Genomic DNA, 21,631 nt, shown 5'->3' with positions numbered 1-21,631 from the left:
ACAGCATTCTACAGCGGAGCTCAGACAAGCCCCAAACTCTCAACTCTCCTGCCTCTGTCTCCAGAGTGATGAAACTAACACCATGCTTGGGAAGGATTCGATTTCTGTTTGTTTTGTTGTTGGTAGTGAGTTTTTTTTGGGGGGGGCGGGATATTTTGGAGTTGTTTATTCTCAAATCTATGAGCTCTAGGTCCTAGTGAGAGACTGTGTCTCAAGAGAGAAGGTGAATGACTCCCAACAAGCCTTACTCACTCCGTCCTGCACTCCTTAGGGAACAGTTTGCCTGCCAATCTCTGGGATCCTGCAGTTTCTACCCTCATGGCACCCGCTGGGAACTCAAGCTCCAAGCTGTCCAACCCTCGGGTTACTCACTGGTCCAGTGTCCCCTACTTGTCCCCAGCTCAGGAGAGGATGGCTACTCACCAGGATGGACAGAATCACAGGCCCTCGAATAAGCCACCAGATATAAGTGTTGGAGTTGATGTCCCAGCATCTATGGAAGAGAGTGTTTAGGCATCATTAGGAGTGGGGACCTAGGCTGACTGGCAGACATGTTTCCCAGGGCAACCCTTGGAAGGAAGACTGTGTTTATGCCTTTAGTCATCACAACATGTGCCCACCACCATTAAGGTCTGTTCCTCTCAGGGCTGGAGAGATGGCTCAGTGGTTAAGAACACATACTATTCTTGCAGAGAACCTGAATTCAATTCCCAGCATCCATGTAGAGCAGCTCACAACCACCTGTAATTCTAGATCCAGGGGATCCAATGCCCTCTTCAGCTTCCATGGACATCTACACACACATGCACACACCTACACATATGCACATAATTAAAACATTCTTTGATCTTAAGGATATATCTATCCTTCTCTGCTACATCCAGTTAATGCAGTGCTGGAATCAAACTCTGGGCCTCATGCATTCGAGGCAAGCATTCTCGGGCCAGCAGCATGAGGCTGGTTGAATGCCTAGCTGCAGAACCAGCTGCTCCAGAGGCTGGCTGTAAAATGCCGTGCCGGGATCTTGCTTCTCCTCCTCCTACCAGCTTACCCGATATCTTCTAGGAAGTGCCTGGAGATAGCCCATGAAGCAACAAAAATGGCCGGAGAACCTGATGGTCAAAACAAAGGGAGACACAGTGTGATGTTTGATGTTGACTGTCGGCTTGACAGAGTTTAGAATAACTGAACACACAAGACTCTGGGTGTGTCTTCAAACGAACCCTTTCTTAAGCTGCCTCTGTCAGGATATTTTCTCACAACAATGAGACAAGCAATTAATACAAGTAGGAGGGAGAGAACTCCTGCGTCAACACAAGGCATGGTGAGTGGACATTTATCCTTGTCTGGGTACCAGGCAGATGACAAGATTTTATTGCCATAGAAACCCCTTTGGCATCTTAGATTAGTATGCAGCCACATGCTTCTGGGGTTCTGTTAACACCCCAAGAACTGCAGTGGGTTCATATGGAACCTGAGAGCCACATGGGGTTAGGATAGTCCCAGGAACCTGGGCCAGATTCCTGAGGACTTCCAGAAGGGAGAGAAAGCATATGGATGCAGTTTGGTGAGGCCCTGGTTTGAGGTAGGATATACCTGGAGGAGTGGGGTAGACAGAGGAGGAGCCAGCTGGAGGAAAAGCCGTTAACTTTGCTGAAGTATTGCCTTATGAAAACCTTGTCCCCTGGGGCTGGGGAGACGCACAGTGGGTGAGAATGCTTGGCTGTGTGGTCAGGAACTCCTGAACCTGAGTTCCCAGAAGCCACATAAAAAGCTGGCACCAGGAGCCCACAGCGTCAGGTCTGGCTGTTTGCTTTGCTTTACTTTTTCTTTGAGACAATCTCATTTAGCCCAGGCTGGCCTGGAACTCAATACGTAACTGATTTCAACGTAATTGAACTCCTGATTTTCTTGCCTCTACTTCTTGAGCTGGGCTAACAGGTGAGCACCAGCATGCTGGGTGCTAGAGACCGAACCTAGAGCTTTGTACCTGCTAGGCAAGCACTCTACTATCTCACTGTGTGAGAGACGAGGTTTCCCGGTGTTAGCAGTGGCCTCCAGCTCCTGGACGGAAGCCACACTCCCGCCGCAGCCTCCCTGGTGGCTGAGGCCCCAGGAGAGCACCACTGTGCCCAGCTTGCTTAGTTTTTCACTGAAGTTTATGCAGTGATTCTATTGGATTTGCTGGTCTATACAGTAGATGGAGAGAGGTCAGGTGCCCAGGCTACTATGTTTTTAGATCTCTAGGAGGCAAATCTCTACCTCACTTTGCTCCGCTGACTCCAACCAAAGGCATTAAAGGATGCTTTTCAGAATAAACTGAATGACCCTAGACAAAAGGCCTAGAAATAGGGCTGCTGAGATGGCTTGTTGGTAAGAGTGCTTGCCACTAAGCCTCATAATCTAAGTTTGATCCCCAGACTGAAGAACCGACTCCCACAAACGGTCCTCTCACCTCTACATCTGTACTGTGGCATGTGTATGTACTGCACAACACACACACACACATACATACACAGATATACATACACACACATACATACACATGGATACATACACATACATACACACACATACATACACACACATACACATACACATACATACATACACACACATACATACACACACATACATACACACATATACATATACACATACCTGTACATAATAAACAAATAAACTTTTTTAAAAAGCCTAGAAATAGCTGAGGACCCCCAATACAGTAGCCACTTCCAGGCTGGTTTCCCTGGGAAATGGGGCTTTCCATCAACACTGGACTGACTCATTCTTAACCAGGAACAGAGAGCCAAGGTCACGGACATCAGATTACATCAAAAGCTAGAAACAAAACAACCAGAGAAAAGGGACTGAGAGGAAACAGACCATGCAGGGAGCAGAAGGAACTTGAACAAAACAACCCCAAGGAGATCACAGAGAGTCGGGAAAGATTACATCTACAAGAGACAGCAGGATGCTGCCAACCGGGAGCATCCAGAGAACAAAGAAAGAGGGCAGAGAAACGAACACACGGTTTCCAAAATAAACAGTCAGTGGAGGAGCTGGAAGATAACAGCAAGATCCCCGGAAGGCAGAAGAGACCAACAGGAACCTCGGGAGGCAGAGCAGGAGTTGAGAACAAGGGAGGATGGATCAGTGATTAAAGAGTTTCAGCAGAGCCTGAAGCCAGGGCAGGAGGAAAGGATCTAAGAGATAGCCTAGGAACATTTTCCAAAGCCAGGACGTGGTCTGGTAAGATGGCTCAGTGAGTTGCACCCCAGGGGCCTATATGGAGGAAGGAGAGAGTCAACTCCCACAAGGTGCCCTCTGTCTCTCCATACACATATCACACCATACACACTCATGCACAAGTGCATGCACACACATATTAAATACATTAATACTAAATATAAAAGAAAGAAAGAAAGAGAGAGAGAGAGAGAGAGAGAGAGAGATAAAGGAAGGAAGGAAGGAAGGAAGGAAGGAAGGAAGGAAGGAAGGAAGGAAGGAAGGACCAGAGCCACTAGCCTGTAGCCTGTAATTGTAACCCTGAAGAGACTGAGGCAGAAGGATTGCATGTTCAAGGTCAACCTGATCTAGATAGTGAGTTCCTATCTCAAAACAAAAACAAAAAATACAAGAAAAACAAATGGAGACATTCATTTGTAGAAGAAAGGGCAACCAAATGTCAGAGGAGGGTAGGGGGGCAGGGGAGGGCAGGGGAAGGCAGGGGAGAGCAGGGGAGGGGAGGGGAAGGGCCAGAGGAGGGCAGGGGAGGGAAGGGTAGTGGACAGGGGAGAGCAGGGGACAGGGCAGGGGAGGGGAGAGTAGGGGAGGGGAGAGCAGGCAACAGGACAGGGGAGGGGAAGGGAGGGCAGGAGAGGGAAGCTGTGTTAGAGTACATCCTTGTGACAGTCGAAAACACAAAACATCTCTCATTTTTTTCTTAATGTTTTTGTGGTGTGGGGTTCAAGCTCAGGGCCTCCAGCATGCCAGGCAGGGCCATACCATTGAGATACATCTCTAATCCTGGCATTTTTGAAACCAGTCTTTAGATAACATCCTCTCTCTCTCTCTCTCTCTCTCTCTCTCTCTCTCTCTCTCTCTCTCTCTCTCTCTCTGTGTGTGTGTGTGTGTGTGTGTGTGTGTGTGTGTGTGTGTGTGTGTGTCTCTGACTAATTGCTTTTCAAAAAATTTTAGGTATACATGGCTGGAGAGATGGGCTTAGTCAGTAAAAAGACTCCTCTCCACAGGTGTGAACCTGAGTTCGTATCCCCAGCACCACAGGGAGCTGCAGAGATGGCTCAGTGGTTAAGAGCATTTGCTGCTCTTCCAGAGGGCCTGGATTCAGTTCCCAGCACACACACACACACACACACACACACACACACACACACACACACACACATACACGGTGACTCACAACTGTTTGTAACTCCAGTTCCAGGACACCTGATGCCCAAATCTGGCCTCTGTGGTACACATACATACATGAAAACAAACACACATAAAATAAAAGAAAATGTATCTTTTTTAAAAAGGCATGGTAGTAGGTGTCTTAGCATGGGAGAGGGAGCAGACGCAGGGGCAGCCCTGGACTCCACTGCCCTTCGGTCTAGCAATCAGTCTGCTCTGGTTCAGCCAGAGACCCCATCTCAAAAGATAAAATGGAGAGTGGCAGTGGAAGACACTTGACAAAAACCTTTGACTTCTACATACATGTGCACACACACACATCTCACACACACACACACACACACACACTATACTCACACTAGACACACACACTACATATACACACACACACATAGACACACACATTACACACAAAATTCAGGTTGACAAAACATATAAGAACTTAGAGATTTCCTATTGCATTTAATGATTTGGGAAATAAGACTGAAGGGTTTTTCAGAGGATTTGGAAGAATTAGTAAAAATAGTCTGATTGGTGGCCTCTCTTCTGGTCTACCGGAGAGACGAGCCCCTAGCACCTGGAGACTTAGACAAGCAGAAGAGTCAGAGGAGGGCATTCCTAGGAGAGACACTTGTTAATTCAGTGCACAAAGGAGGGAGAGGAGCTGGAGAGATAATTTAATGGTTTAGAGTACTTGCTGCTCTTTTAGAGGATCGGGTTCAGTTCCCAGCACCCAGCTGGTTGGCTCACAACTGCCTGTAACTCCAGCTCCAGAGGATCTGATGCCCTCTTCTGGCCTCCACAGGTACTGCACTTACACACACAAAGCCACAGCAACATACACACACACACATACACACACACACACACACACACACACGTACATATAAAATAAAAAAATAAAATCTTTAAAGGTACCAGGGAGAAGCCAAATGAAGCTAGCAGTTAGGAAACATGGTTATCTCTCTAAACTTTGAGTCACTCACAGGAACCTGAATCTGCCTAAGCCCAATAGGTAAATTACATCTGTATGTATCAAAATAATAATAATAATAATAATGTACAAATAAAATGTGACTCCAGGAACAATAAAACATTAAATAAACAGAAAACAAAATAATTGCACACCACTTGGCTCACGGTAAACGGTATTTTCACAGCTCTGATAACGTTCACACTGGATATGTAAATGAATACGTGGGCTTAAGCCACAGCTGTGAAAACTAGTAATAAGGAACATAGGTGCAGATGAGGAGTTCTGTACCTTTATCTTCCATCGGAACTCAAAAACAATATTTCAGGTGGAAGATCAAGAAAGCGTGGTGTGTTGTTCAGGAATGTGAGAACACGGGCTGGGGAGACGGTTCACTGGATAAGAAGCTTGCCTTGCCAGCATGGGGGTCTGAGTTCAAGTCCCAGAACTCGAGAAAAAGCTGTGTGAGGTGATGCATGCTTGTAATGCCAGCACTGGGGAGGTGGAGACAGGCAGCGTCCTGGAGCCTGAGCACCAGTCAGCCCAGCACTTAGAAAGTTCAGCACCCATCTTCCTGGTGGATGGATCCCAAGACATGATGCCTGGGGTGGTCCTCTGGCACGCACATGGGTACCCTCTCAAGTGCACCATCCCCCATAGAGAGAGGAACACGAGGATGAACGTTAGGAGGAACAGTGGAGCTGAAGAGCAGGGCTGGGGAGTGTGGCCCAGTGGTAGAGCACGTGTGTAGTATACAGGAGGCCCTGGGTCCAATCCCAAACACTTTCACATCTCCCTTCTTGACTGAAGTCCTGTGGGTGATGAGATTGCTAATCTGGTGTTAGTAATCTTTACATTGCTTTAGTAAATATGTGTGGGAGACAGCATCTCCTGTTGCCCAGACTGTCCTTGAACTCACTGTGTGTAAGAGAACCGCCTTGTATTTGCGATCCTGGGATGACAGGTGTGCACCACCAACCAGATTAGTGCGGTCCAGGGAGTCGATTCATGAATGGAACACAAGTGCTCTACCAACTGAATCACACCCCCAGCCTTAACTCCTGTACTTTTGTGAGCACTGAACACAAAGAACTGCTTGGCATTGAGTCAATTGGGGTCCTGATCTTATAGATTTCCCAAATCCTGACAGATTAGGGCTGTGGAGCTCCGTGAGCTGCATTCTAAATCAGGGGCAGTCCAAGGCAAGTCCCTGATCCCCACGGACATCTGCAGGGCCCCACAAGCCCCTGCTGGTCAAGGGTCATGTGCTAAATAGGCCGAAGTTCTGGAGCAGGAGGGGCAGTGTGTTTTGCCAGCCTCCCTGCTGGTCTGATGGAGAGATGTGACTCTAGCCTGTGGGGATTTAGACAAGCAGAAACCCCAGAAGAGGGCTTCCCTTGCAGGGTCACTCATAGTTAAAGGCACCAGGCAGACACCAAACGAAGCCGTGAACCACTCCTAGGAACCTTATTCTACCTAAAACCTTGAGGTTACTTACATATGTGATAAATCAAAAGAACAATAAAAGGGTAGGTAGATGGACAGATGGGTGAACTGATGGATGGGTTTGGGCTTCATAAGTGATGGCTAGATAGGTGTATGGGGAGGTGCATGGGTTTATGAATGGATACATGGGTAGGGGTATGGGTGTGTGTATGTATGTACGCATGGGTGGGTGGGTATAGATTGTGTTCACAAGTGGGTAGATGGATGGGTAGATAGACAGCTATTTGGCACCTAAGTGACTGAGTGGGTGGGTGGGTGGATGTTTGTTATTGGCAGGTAACCCTGGATCCACCCTTGTCTAGAGTGTGAGTTGAACATATGTGTCCCATCTCTGAGCTCAAGTCTCTGAGAGACTTCTGGAGGTTTGTGACTTGATTAAGTGACCAGTGTAAAGCACCAAGCCACCACCTGAAATATAGTAAGTGATGGAGAAATGGAAGTTATTTCCCTTGGCTAGAAAGGACAGGAGAAAAACATGCTGTGGGGCCTTTGCACAACTGATTGCTATCATTGTCTCTTTCCTAGAAACTGAATCCTGAGCATCCTTTGGAAACCAGGTAGTTTGAGAGGCTTGCGGCCATCAGTGCATTCCAGTGCATTCCATTCTCTCAGTCCCCTGTGGTTGTCTCAGTCACATGTATGAGATAAGTGGGACTGTGTGTGTGTGTGTGTGTGTGTGTGTGTGTGTGTGTGTGTGTGTGTGTGTGTGCACCCAGAGGTTCCTCGTCTTTATCTTATTGGAGCCTGGTAGTGAGAAAACAGGCATCCCACAAGCTCCTGGTGATAACACAGAAAACAGTGGGAATAAAGCTGCTGTTACAAACGGCAATGTAAAGGCAAAAGGGAAAACATTAAATGCCTGAATTCGGCTTGGTGTGAAGTTGGTGATCTCTGTACTCAGTCGGTTATGTGGGTCAGTTTGTCTTCTGTATGCTGAAGTCTGTCTGAGCCATCTCTCCTGAGTCCAGACTTGCAAGGATCCCCGTAAAGAGGACACGAGAAGGAATCATCTACGGAAGAGGAGGCAAGTGCTGGGCAGAATAAAATCGGAAAGAGCTCAGATTCCCGACATTGAGTTGATGCTAAATTACAGTTCTTATTTCACGTTTGAAAGAAAGGAACCTGAGGATGGTGGGTTAAATATCCAGCACCTTGCCAAAGATTACCCAAGTTAGTTCAGTGTGGATCTGGGTCTAGACAAGAAATCCCCGGTTCTTTCCCTGCATACTCTACATGTTGAATGGATAGGCAGGTGGGTGTATGGTGGATAGTTTGGTGAGTGGATTGATGGGTGGACGGATGGAGTTGCAACTAGAGACGGAATCCTCCCATCTCTCAACTTAGCATCCTTCCCTGCAAACCACACAGGTCCAACCCCCTGGACAGACATACCCCATCCGAGGAGCACAAACGCCTGCAGGCTCTTCCTTTCTGAGAAGAAGGAGATGGCGAGGAGCGTGTGCAGGTAGAGGCCCTCCACCAGCAGCCACGCGTAGTTGGCCATGATGCAGTACTGGAAGAAGACCATGACCAGTTTACAGCCCCCCTGGAAGAGACAGGCGTGTGAGCATGGGTGGGGTGACTGAGCCTCCCTTGGGGAACTGCTTCCACAGAGAATAGCACTACACTGTAGGAGGCAGGAGGCAGGCCCAGAGTGAAACCTGAGGTGCACAACTATCTCCACAGGACTGTGGAGGTGACCCAGTGGGTGAAGTGTGTGCTGGCTAAGCATGAGGACCTGAGTTCGATTCCCAGAACCCACATTTAAAAAAGGCAGATACAGTAGTGCATGCTTGCAATCCCAGCACTAGGAAGGTAGAGACAGACAGGTCCCTGAGGCTCACCGGCCAGTCAACCTAACACCCTTGGAGCTCCAGGCCGGAAACAGACCCTGTCTCAAAAAATAAGAGGCAGCATCTGAGGAAGTTATCTAAGCTTGACCTCTTATCCCCACATGCACGTGCACACTCATGCACAAGCATATATATACACACAGGAATGAACACACTCAAGGGTTCTCCTGAAGCCTTCCTTGGTCAGGAGACCAGGCCCACAGTGTTCTCGAGAGCCTCCAAGTCCCCAGGCCCAGTGAAGATGACCTAGGATGTGCCAGAATCAGGAAGTGGATTCCACTTGTGAACTGGCCCTGAGCCTTGGTGAGGAAGACACTTGCATTCCTCCAGAGAAAACCACCCAGCACTGACCAACACCTTCACTTTCCAAGGAGGATACTTATAGACTAGGGAGAGAATGGGGTGCTGAGTCAAAGTTAACAAAACTGCCTTTTCCTCTTCCGTGTGTGTGTGTGTGTGTGTGTGTGTGTGTGTGTGTGTGTGTACTTCCTGGAAGATAAATAAAAAAGTAAAATCTCTCAAAATGAAAATAAAATGTGGATGTGAAACTTGGAGCTGTAACACCCATATTGCAGCCCTGAGGTAAAAGCCTGAGGCCGCAGGCCCACATCCGGGCAGAACACACAGAGGGAAAGGCTGTGGAATGCTAGGGATTCTTCAGCAGTGAGCTGTTTATGGTGGGCAGTCAGGGACCCCAGGTGACACACGGTGTGAGTGCCATGACTTAAGCGCCATCTAGACAGTGGGAAGGAGAAAATGGGTCGGACTTAGAAAATGACGTTCTTCTGAAGGCCTGGGTAGGCAAACATTCAGGCAGGAACTCACCTTCTTCTTCCAAGACTTCCCTCACACTTTGCTTTGTCTCTAGCTGGGAGTTGGCAGGGGTCCAAAGGAGAAGCCTAACCCCAGGTCTAGTTCTCAGAGTGGCTGGTCCACTCTGGGGTGCTGGGGATTAAAGGCAGCCTCCTCCACCAACTCCCAATACACATGACTTACATCACACTTCCAGGGCCACAGAACCTTATAGAACCTCCTGGAACTTTCATGTCCTGCCAAACACCACCTTTGACCTGGAGCATCTGTGTAATCTTAATGGATGCTTGTAAGGAGGACAATGGACTACGGGGCTTGGTCCTCTCCAAGGCGGTCTAGGACACTTAGGCACGTTACCCTATGGGCGTTACAGTAGGTGACGTCATCGGAGGGGAAGAGGACAGCATCCTTGATGAAGATGGACAGGGCGCGCAGGATGAAGGACACGAACAGGTGCATGTGGATGTAGTTTCGGGTACAGTGCAGCCTCCTGTCAAGAGAGAATGTGGAGCTGCAAGACCATGGAAAGAGGGGTTGGTGCTCTGACAGGGTCCACCTGCCCCTCCTTGCCCCTTCCCTTACATGGGGAAACCAAGCCCTGTCACAGCCCTCAGGTCCCATCTCTCTCTGTCGATGAACCTGCATGAGGGCACAGGTCCCGAGGTGGGTGGTGCCACCCGTGCAGTACAGAAGTTACAAAAGAAAAGAAAGCCAGGGGCAGTGGTGCATGCCTGTAATTCTAGCATGTGGGCGGTGGAGGCAGAAGGATCACCTCGAGTTCTAGGCTAGTAGGGGCTACATGGCGATATGGTGACTCAGAATAGACCAGCCGAGAACAGAGTAACATAATCACTGGTTTTGCAACAGCAACCTGTCTTCGGCTCTGACCGAGCACCACCTCCAGCTCCCGAACTTTCTCCTGTGCAGGATGGTTACTGGTCCTCCCTGTATTTTATTTTGAGATAGGATCTTAGGCAGCCTAGTCTGGCTCCCAATTGCTTACATAGTGAAGGACGACTATGGACTTCTGATCCTTCCACTCCACCTAGGGTGGACACAGACCTGTGTCACCACAGCCAGTTTATGCAGAGCAGGGATTGAACCCAGGCTTGTGCTTGCTAGACGGGTACTCTACCAACTGAGCCACACCCCTAGCCCCTCAAGGAAGCCCCTCAACTTTTTAGCTTCTCTGGACTGTACTGGACAAAGAATTGTCTTTGTATACACATTAAATCCGGGGCTGTCCAACCACAGGGCATTCATATGTTTACATACAATCATTTTGCATGACATTCTAATGGCACATTGTCATCTACAAAATTTACTGGGTTTTTTTTTTTCTGAGTTAAAAAAATATGTTTTAAGTTTCCAATTTTGTGTTGAGCCACATTTATAGTTGTCCTCAGCTTCACAAAATCGCCAGGCAACCCACCCAGACCTCCCTCTTTTCATCCTAAGAATTTAGGAAGACTTGAGAACTGTGTCCACGAGGGCTGGGGGTGCTGGAGAATGGGCCATATGTTCTTACCGGAAAGAGCACAGGATGCTGAGGGCGACCAGGAGCATGGCCAAGGAGGAACTGTAGCCTACAGTGTACATGACCTTGAGTTTCAGCAGGTATGCATGCTGCAGAGAGAGGCACAGGTCAGCCCTACCTGCCCATCGGCTCTGGCTGGCCCTTCTGTGTCCCAGAGCACCAGCTCGAGGCAGCATTGGTCCCGACAACCTTGACGACTATTCCAATGGCTGTTGGTAGGTCCGTCTGTCCCTTTACCAGCACTATGAATTCAAGACTTAACTGGAATACTTTCAGAGACAAGCTGCTCACTACTTTTGGAGGAAGTCATTTGGCATACAAAATGCAAAATACCAGAATATATATTATATATAATAGATAATTATGTATATGTTTATATGTATATTGAGAAAGGGTTTCATGTATCTCAGACTGGCCTCAAACTTCCTGTGTGGCCAAACTTCCTGATGACCTTGAACTCTGCCTCCACTTCCTAAGTGCTTGGATTACAGGTGTCATGTGCTGCCATGTCTGGTTATAAGGTACTGGGGGCCAAACACAGGGCTCTGTGCATGCTAGGCAATCACTCTTTCAACTTAACTACACCTCCATCCCTTGTTTTGTTTTGAGAAAGGATCTCATATATTCCAGGCTGGCCATGAACCCATAATATAACTGAAGATGACTTTGAACTCCTGATCCCTCTGCTTATACCTTCTAAATGCAGTCATCAAAGGTGTGTGATAACAGTCGCAGCCAGAAACTTTTTGTTGTTGTTGTTACTTTTCAAGGCAAGGATTCTCTGTTTAGCCCTGGCTGTCCTGGCACTCACTCTGTAGACCAGGCTGGCCTCAAACTCAAAGATCCACCTGCCTCTGCCTCCCTAGTGCTGGGATTAAAGGCATGTGCCACCAAGCCTGGCTCAGAATCTTTTGGAGTAGCACTCAAAGTAGCTAACTTTTGCATTCCACCTATTAGTCTTTTCTTTTTTTTCTTTCTAGAACCACCTGAAATAAATTAGTCTTCTAGAGGAAGGCTGTCTGTCGTATGTAGAAAAGTTGTGATTGTAAGCAATGCCTTGTCATTTTCAGATAAAGCTATTCCTCCCATTGTCCCTCGATTACCTCCTCTGCCTTCATGGTCTGTTTTCGTCTCTCTCCACATCCTTCTCCACATTGAACCATCCAGTTCAATTAAAATGGTGAGGTTTGGTAGTGCCCTTAGTTAAGACACCCAGGGGCTGGAGCAATGGCTCAGCACTCAAAAGAGCTTGCTTCTCTCCAGAAGACCCAAGTTTGCTTCCCAGGATCTAGGTCAGGCAGTTCACAATCGCCTGTAACTAACTCCAGTTCCTGGGGAATCTCTCTGGAGGTAGAGGTTGAAGGATCAAAAGTTGAGAGTTCTTCCCGGCCACACAGAGAGATTAAAGCCACATTTGACTACGTGAAAGTCTGATGGAAAAGAAATAAAGCAAGCCACTGGAATTTGCTATCTGTGCAAGGCATTTTTTTTTAAATTGATTATCATGTTCTGGGGGTCTTGCTTGGGACCTGCATTTATATATCCTGTGAATGGATCTTACAGTTACATTTTAAAAATCTGTGGAGCCCTGTAATATAGTGAGTTTGAAGCTAGTCTATGCTACACAAGATCTTGTCTGGAACGAAAAAAAAGGATATCAGCCAATCTGTACTGTTCAATTTCTTAGCTTCATTAAAAACAAGCTTGTGAGCCGGGCAGTGGTGGCGCATGCCTTTAATCCCAGCACTTGGGAGGCAGAGCCAGGCGGATCTCTGTGAGTTCAAGGCCAGCCTGGTCTACAGAGCGAGTTCCAGGACAGGCTCCAAAGCTACACAGAGAAACCCTGTCTGGGGTGGGGTGGGGGAGCTTGTGGTGGGCTGGTAGGGTCGCTCTAGTAAAGACACCGGTGGACAAACTTGATGGTGCTAGTTCAGTCCTTGGGCTCCATATCATAGAAGGAGAGAACTGATTATAGCAAGTTGTCCTCTGGTCCCCGGAGCTGTGGCACAGGTACCAGCCCTCTTCCCCCATAACACGAACAAAAATGTGTAATACAAAAATATGTTAAGGAGACGTGTCACGTGTCAGGAGGTAACTGACCTTGGTTTCACGGCTCTGAGCAGAGGTGTGATTTCCCCCCATCTTTTTCTCTCCTGGCATTTTTCTACAGTGGCTAAGTGCTGTTCAGTAAGAGCGAAAAGGGGAATTATGATTCTAAGGCACAAGAACTGTACAGGGGACCTTGCTGGCTTTGCACAGCAATGGCCTTGGGATCGGAGTGACCCACAGTGTCACACAGTAGACAGCAGAGAAACAAGACAAGCTTCCAAACCCAAGAAGGCCAGCCTGCCACTCACCAGCTGCGCAACCTTGAGCAAATTACTAACTTCTCTGAGCCTCCAGTTCTTTGTCTACGAAATGCGAGTCATATTATCTCCCTGCAGGCTTGTTGGAAACAGGAGGAGGCTAGTAGACGGGGTGTGTCCACAATGCCTGGCATTCAGAAGACCCTCAGCACGTGGTCCTTCCCCAGCACCATCCACTCTTCAGCATGAGTCAGCAGGGCCAGACGGCAGGAACCCTGAGGTATGAGTTAGCCTCCAAAAATAAAAATGGACTTATTTTCTCTTTCACCAACAGAATGCTCTGAACAGGTGGCCTTGTCACTGGGCTGTCATGAGTGCAAGTGTGTTATTTTAAGAGGCACCTTAATGAATCTTCAGGGCGCTTTTGGAAGCCGGTGATCGGCGGCATCATCCGAAGTGCACAGGACCAGCCGAGCGTGTGGGGTGGCAGAGGAGTGACAATTTATGGGGAGAACATTGGAATGATTGACAAAATGAAAGACAACACTTCCTGTGTAAGGTCCAGTGGAGGAAGCTTCGAGAAAGCATGTAGATTTTGACTCAGAATAAACAAGGACGTTTTTGGCATCAGATGACCCTCGACGTGATGACTGTGAGGTGGAGCCTCCCTCCCTCAGCAACTGGGGTGAAGAGAAGAGCTGTGGAGGGTGATGAGTTGCCTTAGATTAATGACCTAGAGTCTGGGACACCAAAGAATGGTGTAGGGTTGGTGTACAGACCAGCTCCAGCCGCATAAAGTGGGCATGGTGGCACCCTCCTGTCACCCAACATGTGGGAGGCAGAGGCAGGAGGATCAGATGTTCAGTCACTTCAGCTACATGAGGAGTTTGAAGCCATCCTGGGCTACATGAGACCCTTCCTAATAAAAACAAAATAAGATAACGTAGAATGCTTGTGGCTGGGAGCGGTTTGGGGAGCTGGGGAGGGGAAACGGAGTGGTTGGTTCAGTAGGTGTGGAGCATCCCCTCCCTAAGATGACAAAGAGTTGATCAAACGCTTGCCTAGCAGGTTAAACGCTCCGAGTTCAAGTCTCATCACCACATTCATCAGGCATGGTGTAGCATGCCTGTAATCCCAGCACTCTGGAGGAGAAGGCAGGAGGAGCAGGAGTTCTAGGTCATTCTGGGCTATTTAGGGAGGCTGAGGCCAGCCTGGGTTGAACAGGAGTTCTAGGTCATTCTGGGCTATTTAGGGAGGCTGAGGCCAGCCTGGGCTATATGAGGCTGCTTTAAAAAAAAAAAAAAAAAAAAGTAAGGAAAGAAAAAGATCTGTGGAATTTCACAAGTTCTTGGCTCAACCTGTTGGTGTGCAGTCCCAGCTCCTGAGTTCATGCTCTTAACCACTACCCCGTGCCCTTTCCTTCAGCAGAAAACTTGGCACGGGGAGGCCCACACCACTGAGGGTGGCGGTCTGGTCTGGTGATGCCTACACCAGTTCATGGGAGCCCAAGAAGGCACAGGTTGACCGTGTGAAGTGTCCTGGCAGAAGAATTTGTCCTATTCGGTACCAAGTGACCTTCAGCCCCGATTTCCTATCTGTGAAGTCTGACCCCAGCATGACCCTGACTCCCAGGAGCTCTCATGTGACCCTTGTTCCCTCAGCTTTTAACATCTGCAGCTGTGTGTTGCCCCTAGAGGGCTCAGAGTCCGGGAACATCCAGGCTCTCTGTCCTGGGTCAAACTCAGCGTCTCTCCCTTGGAGCCTGGCAGTACCACCTGTTTGCTGTCCCTCTACCCAGCTGACAGCGAGCGTCTCCTGTTCAGAGACAGACAGTCAATATTTTAGGCTCAAAGTACCACACAGTCTCTCACAACTACTCAGTTCCATCCCTGTCACCCAGAAGCAGTCTTGCGGAGCTAATGGACTTGGCTATGCCCCAACAAAACTTCATTTGCCAAAGCTGGTCATGACCCAAGGCCACAATCCGGCAATCTTTGCTCTAAGTAGGAGCCCTAGACATTGTAGACGCTTAAGGGGCATCTGTACCTGGCCTTTCTCTCAGTCTGAGCACACTACTGATATTCGTCATCACTCTAGTGACATGGCCAGGAAGGGGATTGGAAAAGGAAGGAAGGGAGGGAAGGGAGGGAGGGAGGGAGGGAGGGAGGGGAGGGAGGGAGGGAGGGAGGGAGGGAGGGGGAGGGAGGGGAGGGAGGGAGGGAGGGAGGGAGGGAGGAAGAAAGGAAGGAAGGAAGGAAGGAAGGAAGGAAGGAAGGAAGGAAGGAAGGAAGGGAAAGCCAAGCAGGACCTGTCATCATCAGCCGGTGGAAGGAGGAAGGTTTTAACAAAAAGAACAAAGTTCCAGCATAGATGTTGCTCGGCCCGACGAGCACTGCTTGCCTAGTCTGCACAAAGCCCTGGGCTCCAACCTCCACACCCTGTGAACTAGGTGTGATGGTGCATGCTGATAATCCTGGCACCCAGGTCCTCTGACTCCATGTCTTTCCTGGACCTCATCCGGCGCTCACCCACCCACACGGCGGTGCAACGTGACAGGCTTACCCGTTTCTCATTAGAGGAGTCATTCATGTTGACCCCGCAGGCCAGGTCAGGCCTGGGGAAGGTTTCTGACCAGCCATCCCATGTGCAGTTCCTGAACAGAGACCCTGAGGGTGACAAGTAGACAGCGGATGAGTGGTGGGGATCAGGCAATGGAACCGTGACAATAAAATCTCCGGGAACATGAAAGTATTACCGTCACTTTATAAGTGGGCAAATTGAGGCACGCAGCGGTGCTGTGACTTGCCCACATCATTATCTCAGTAAATGGAGAATGAGAGTTGGATCTGTAGGGCTCTTCACATCATGCACAAATTCCCTTTCTTGCTCACACCCCAGTTCTGCTGACATAATAAGTCAGTCCTGAAACATCTGGGTGGATGGTGAGGACTTGGTTTCTGTTACAATGAATTCTTAGGGTCTCAGAGTTCTCTCTCTCTCTCTCTCTCTCTCTCTCTCTCTCTCCCTCCCTCCCTCCCTCCCTCCTTCCTTCCCTCTCCCTCTCCTTCCCTGTCTTTCTGTCTCCTTCCCTCCCTCCCTCCCTCTCTCTCTCTCTCTCTCTCTCTCTGTCTCTATGTGTGTGTGTGTGTGTGTGTGTGTGTGTGTGTGTGTGTGTGTGTGTGTGTAGGTCAAAGGTCAACCTTGGGTCCCATTCCTCAGTTGCCACCCACCTTGGCTTTTTGAGACAGTCTCTTTTTTTTTTTTTTAATTGTTTTACAAATATTTATTTTATTTATTTATTTTTAATTTATTTTAATTTATTTTGCAATACAATTCAGTTCTACATATCAGCCACGGATTCCCTTGTTCTCCCCCCCCTCCCGTCCCCCTCACCTTCCCCCCAACCCCCCCCCCATTCCCATCTCCTCCAGGGCAAAGCCTTCCCCACAGACTGAGGTCAACCTGGTAGACTCAGTCCAGGTAGGTCTAGTCCCCTCCTCCCAGGCCGAGCCAAACAATCCTGCATAGGCCCCAGGTTTCAAACAGCCAACTCATGCAATGAGCACAAGATCTGGTCCCACTGCCTGGATGCCTCCCAAAACAGAACAAGGCCAATCAACTGTCTCACCCATTCGGAGGGCCTGATCCAGTGGGGACCCCTCAGCCATTGTTTCATAGTTCATGTGTTTCCATTCATTTGGCTATTTGTCCCTGTGCTTTATCCAACCTTGGTCTCAACAATTCTCGCTCATATAAACCCTCCTCATTCTCGCTAATTGGACTCCCAGAGATCCACCCAGGGCCTAGTCATGGATCTCTGCATCCAGATCCCTCAGTAGTTGGATGAGGTTTCTAGCACAACAATTAGGGTGTTTGGCCCATCCCATCACCAGAGTAGGTCAGATCGGGCTGTCTCTCGACCATTGCCAGCAGTCTGTTGTGTGGGTATCTTTGTGGATTTCTGTGGGCCTCTCTAGCACTTTGCTTCTTCCTATTCTCATGTGGTCTTCATTTACCATGGTCTCCTATTCCTGTTCTCCCTCTCTGTTGTTGATCCAGCTGGGATCTCCCGCTCCCCCTAGCTCTCTTTCCCTCAACCCTCGCCTTTCATTACCCCCACTCATGTCCAGGCTGTTCATGTAGATCTCATTCCATTTCTCTGTCATTGGGCGATCCCTGTGTCTTTCTTGGGGTCCTGTTTTCCAGGTAGCCTCCCTGGTGATGTGAGTAGCAGACAAGTCATCCTTGTTTCATGTCTAGTATCCTGCTATGAGTGAGTACATACCATGTTTGTCTTTCTGAGTCTGGGTTACCTCACTCAGGATGATTTTTTTCTAGATCCATCCATTGTCTGCAAACCTCATGATGCCATTGTTTTTCTCTGCTGAGTAGTATTCCATTGTGTATATGTACCCACATTTTGTTTATCCATTCTTCAGTTGAAGGGCATCTGGGTTGTTTCCATGTCTGGCTATTACAAACAATGCTGATATGAACATAGCTGAACAAGTGCTCTTATGGTGTGGTTGAGCATTTCTTGGGTATATGCCCAAGAGTGGTATAGCTGGATCTTGGGGGAGATTGATTCCCAATTTTCTAAGAAAGCGCCATATTGATTTCCAAAGTGTTGTACAAGCTTGCATTCCCACCAGCAGTGGAGGAGAGTTCCCCTAGCTCCACATCCTCTCCAGCATAAGGTGTTGAGACAGTCTCTTACTGGCCTGGAACTTGCCAACTCGACTAATCCATCTGGTTCGTGAGTCCCAGGGATGCACCTGCCTCTGCCTCCCTGACGCTGGCATTACAAGTGCATTTTACAAAGGTTCTGGGATCAAAACTCCGGTCTTCAAGCTTGACCACTGTGTCCTGCTCACCTCACCAGATGGAAACCATCAGAGGCCATCGAGTCAAAGCTGCCCCTCACGAAGGAATTGGGTTATTATTCCGTTAGCTGAAACACTGAGACTGCCTGCTGGGATAGCTGCAACTGTGTTTGCCCTCCATCCCTGCCGGGCACAGGGTTGCTGGGTAATGGTTTCCCAGAACCAAGAGTGTGGCCCAGAGTCCTTGGGCACCAACACTGGCTTACTACACAGGCAGAGTAAGGCATGAGGTTGGCAGACCTGGGCTGAGCTCTTTTTGTAGAGAACAGGGTTGAGTTTCCCACTGCGTGAGGTACACCAGGAGGCAGGATTTCCCACTGTGGGGATGCATGGTGTCCTTGTGTATGTGAACATGTATGGCTCTGGGGAATCTCACCAGGGACTCTTGCATGCTAGACATACATTCTAACACCTACCCATCCCTGTCCCCCACCTGACTTACAAAGCCAGGATCCAAAGACAAAGGGAAGAAGACACTGATCAGGAAGGATCCACTGGCCGGGAAGGAGACACTGGCCAGGAAGGCCTCCTGCATTTCCAGAAGTTTCTCTCCTTGTTCTGAATGACCAACTGAATTTTCATTCTAGCCACCAAGGACCTGTGTCCGTCACAGGCTGAGGGTGCCATCGCCAAGTTCCGTGAATGAGAACCCTGTCCAGTGGCTCCTTAACAGCTATTGCTGGGGCTGGCTTGATCTCTCCTAGTGACCCCAGGGCCTAGGCTGCTGTTCGTGGTTTGGGGTCCAACAGGCTCCGCTGAATGGAGAAACACTATCAGCTTTTCTCAGACCAGTCGCTGTTCTAAACTCCTTCTGTACAGATGCGTGTCTCACCCCACAGCCCAGTGAGGGAGCCCTGGATAACAGTGCCCACCCAGGGTGGGGTCCCATCGCTAGTCCTCACCCATCAGGAAACTCACTGTGGTCCCTCCCACAGAGGCTCCTAGTCTCCGAAGGCCGTGTCTTTAGGGCCCTAGACATGTCCAGCCTTCCAAGGTTCAGGAGGCCTGAACCACCAGCCTAGAATCATCCGAATCCCAGTTCTCTGCCCAGCGCTGTTTCTTAGTCTTAACGTGACTTTACAACAAATCACTCTCACCGTCGTCGTCGAGATGAGCAGGATACAGCCTGTCACAAGAAAGTGCCCAGGCTGGTGCCAGCCAGAAACAGCCTTCCCACAAGAGGCAGGCATGGGCAGGGTTGTGTCTTAGCATTCTAGTGAGGGGTGAGAGAGCTTTGGAATGAAGTCAGGGAGCGAGGTTGGGGGATGGGAAAGAATGATGGTCAAATGTGAGCTGACTGGATAGAAACACTCCAGAGCCAAAGGCTATGGGCACATGCTGAGATGACGGCTCCCTGTGGGTCCAGCCCAGCACAGCTGCCCACCTGTCTAGGGCCCTCCATCCTCGGGAACCCAGGAGCATTCCCTAGACCTCTGACTGTGACTCGGGTTGACAAGGCTCTGTGGTGCCTGTGGGGCACCCGTACGGGACAGCGAAAGGATGGGCTCTCTCCATGCCATCAGCTCCACTCACTTCTCCTGGGATTCATTCCTAACGGGAACAGTGAGTCCCTCATAAGCGCCCTGAAGGCTTAAGTGTGCACGTCTGTGGGTGCGCATGCACTGCAATTCAGGAGAGCCTGTCCAAAGCTGCCATTTGATTCTCCCTGGGGTCCTATCTAAAAGACTGGATAAGCACCTGGTCCCACCCAGAAATGGTGTGTGTGTGTGTGTGTGTGTGTGTGTGTGTGTGTGTGTGTATGGGAAGGAGGAGTGGGAGAGAGAGAGAGATTGGGGATTGAACCTAGGGCCTGGGGCATGCTAGGCAAGAGCACTTTCACTAATTTTTTCCCCCAAGACAGGGTTTCTCTGTGTAGCTTTGCGCCTTTCCTGGAACTCACTTGGTAGCCCAGGCTGGCCTTGAACTCACAGAGATCCGCCTGCCTCTGCCTCCAGATTGCTGGGATTGAAGGTGTGCACCACCACTGCCCGCTCTCTTTCACTAAATTTTATCTCTAACCCTCTTTAACTCTCTCTCTGTGTGTGTGTGTGTGTGTGTGTGTGTGTGTGTGTGTGTGTGTGTGTGTACAAGGAGGCCAGACGGTGACATCAAGTGTCTTCCTTGGCCACTCTTCACCTTATTTGTTTGAAACAAGGTTTCTCACTGAACCTGGAGCTCACCTAGTATTCTAACCTGACTGGCCAGCAAACCCCAAATCTTAATGCCTCTGCCTCCCCAGCACTGCGGTTACAGCGTGTGCCTCTGTGCCCAGCTTTGCCCTGGATGGTGGGATCGAACTCAGGTCCTCGTATTGTGAAGTAAGTACTTTGCCAACCACGCCGTCTCCCCAGCCTCTTCTTTTACTCTTTATTTTGAGACAGAGTCTCACTGAGTTTCTCCAAAAGGCCTCAAACTTGGGATCCTTCTGCCTCAGCTGCAGAGGAGGCTGGGATTACAGGCCCATGGGATCATGTCCTGCTAAATACACTTTAGACAAGGAACTTTGAAAATACCAGTACTGTTATTCAAAGGAAAATAAATCAAAGGAATGTCTCCTTGAAGGAAGATTCTAGCCCTGGCATGAGAACTATCTGGGCTAGAAATCAGCCTGCAATTTTTCTAGTCACTCAGATGCCTGTCTGGGCCAGTACGAAGACTGTTGTGGTAAGAACGCCTTAGGGATTAACTCCAGAATGCATTTTCCTTGTTCAAAAGGAAGCTGTCTGGAACAATGACTGGTGTCCACGAGCATGTTCCTCTGGGGTTGGGGACACACTGTGGGGAGCCTTCCCCTCTGGAGGGCCAGAGGACAAATGTCCAGTTGGATCCGAGATAGAGCTATGGGACAGAAAAGTTCTTGGTGACTAGCAGGCCCAGACAGGTCCTGACCTATGCTCTTGGGTCAGCCAACGCCCTGAGGCTAGGTAGGAGTCCACCCAGTGAGCTGATCTTCCTACCAAGCCGGGAGCCAGGCCAGCACCCAGAAGGCAGGGCCTCAGGGTAAACCTGCGGCCCCACAGCGACACCGTGTGGCAGCAGGCCAAGCTGCAGCAGGAGAAAACTGACTCGGCTGTGAATCACCAACTCAGAGGTCTTCTAGTTAATGAGGAGGGCAGGAGTTCAAGCCGTTCACTGGGAGGGCGGTGACCGAGCAAGCCTCGGTCACCGTTGTGCCCACAGGCAATGGTTCTTCCTACCCACGCTGCAGAAGGATAGGTGTGCCAGCTCTGAGAAGCCTCTGAGGGGGTGGCTGGTAGAGAGGAGAGTCACAAGTCCTTTTTAACAGAAATCTGGCCAGCACATTGTTCCAAGCCAACCATGGGGGGCGTGAATGGCCCGAGTCC

The 21,631-nt window shown here is 49.3% G+C and overlaps 1 protein-coding gene across 1 annotated transcript in view; it reads right to left on the bottom strand.

The window, feature by feature from the left end:
• The window catches only part of Sctr (secretin receptor), a 51,699-nt gene that overhangs the window by 8,149 nt on the left and 21,919 nt on the right, over nt 1-21,631 (bottom strand). The window contains 6 exon segments of the mRNA XM_052736743.1: nt 424-493; nt 1,052-1,112; nt 8,288-8,441; nt 9,919-10,051; nt 11,090-11,187; nt 15,967-16,070. Of these exon segments, the coding sequence (XP_052592703.1) occupies nt 424-493; nt 1,052-1,112; nt 8,288-8,441; nt 9,919-10,051; nt 11,090-11,187; nt 15,967-16,070 (620 nt within the window).

This window comes from Peromyscus californicus, unplaced genomic scaffold, assembly GCF_007827085.1.
Source record: "Peromyscus californicus insignis strain IS unplaced genomic scaffold, ASM782708v3 Scaffold_14__1_contigs__length_90479793_seg_2, whole genome shotgun sequence".
Classification (NCBI taxonomy): domain Eukaryota; kingdom Metazoa; phylum Chordata; class Mammalia; order Rodentia; family Cricetidae; genus Peromyscus; species Peromyscus californicus.
Note: the sequence above shows the minus strand (reverse complement) of the source record. Positions and strands in the feature narration are given on the sequence as shown.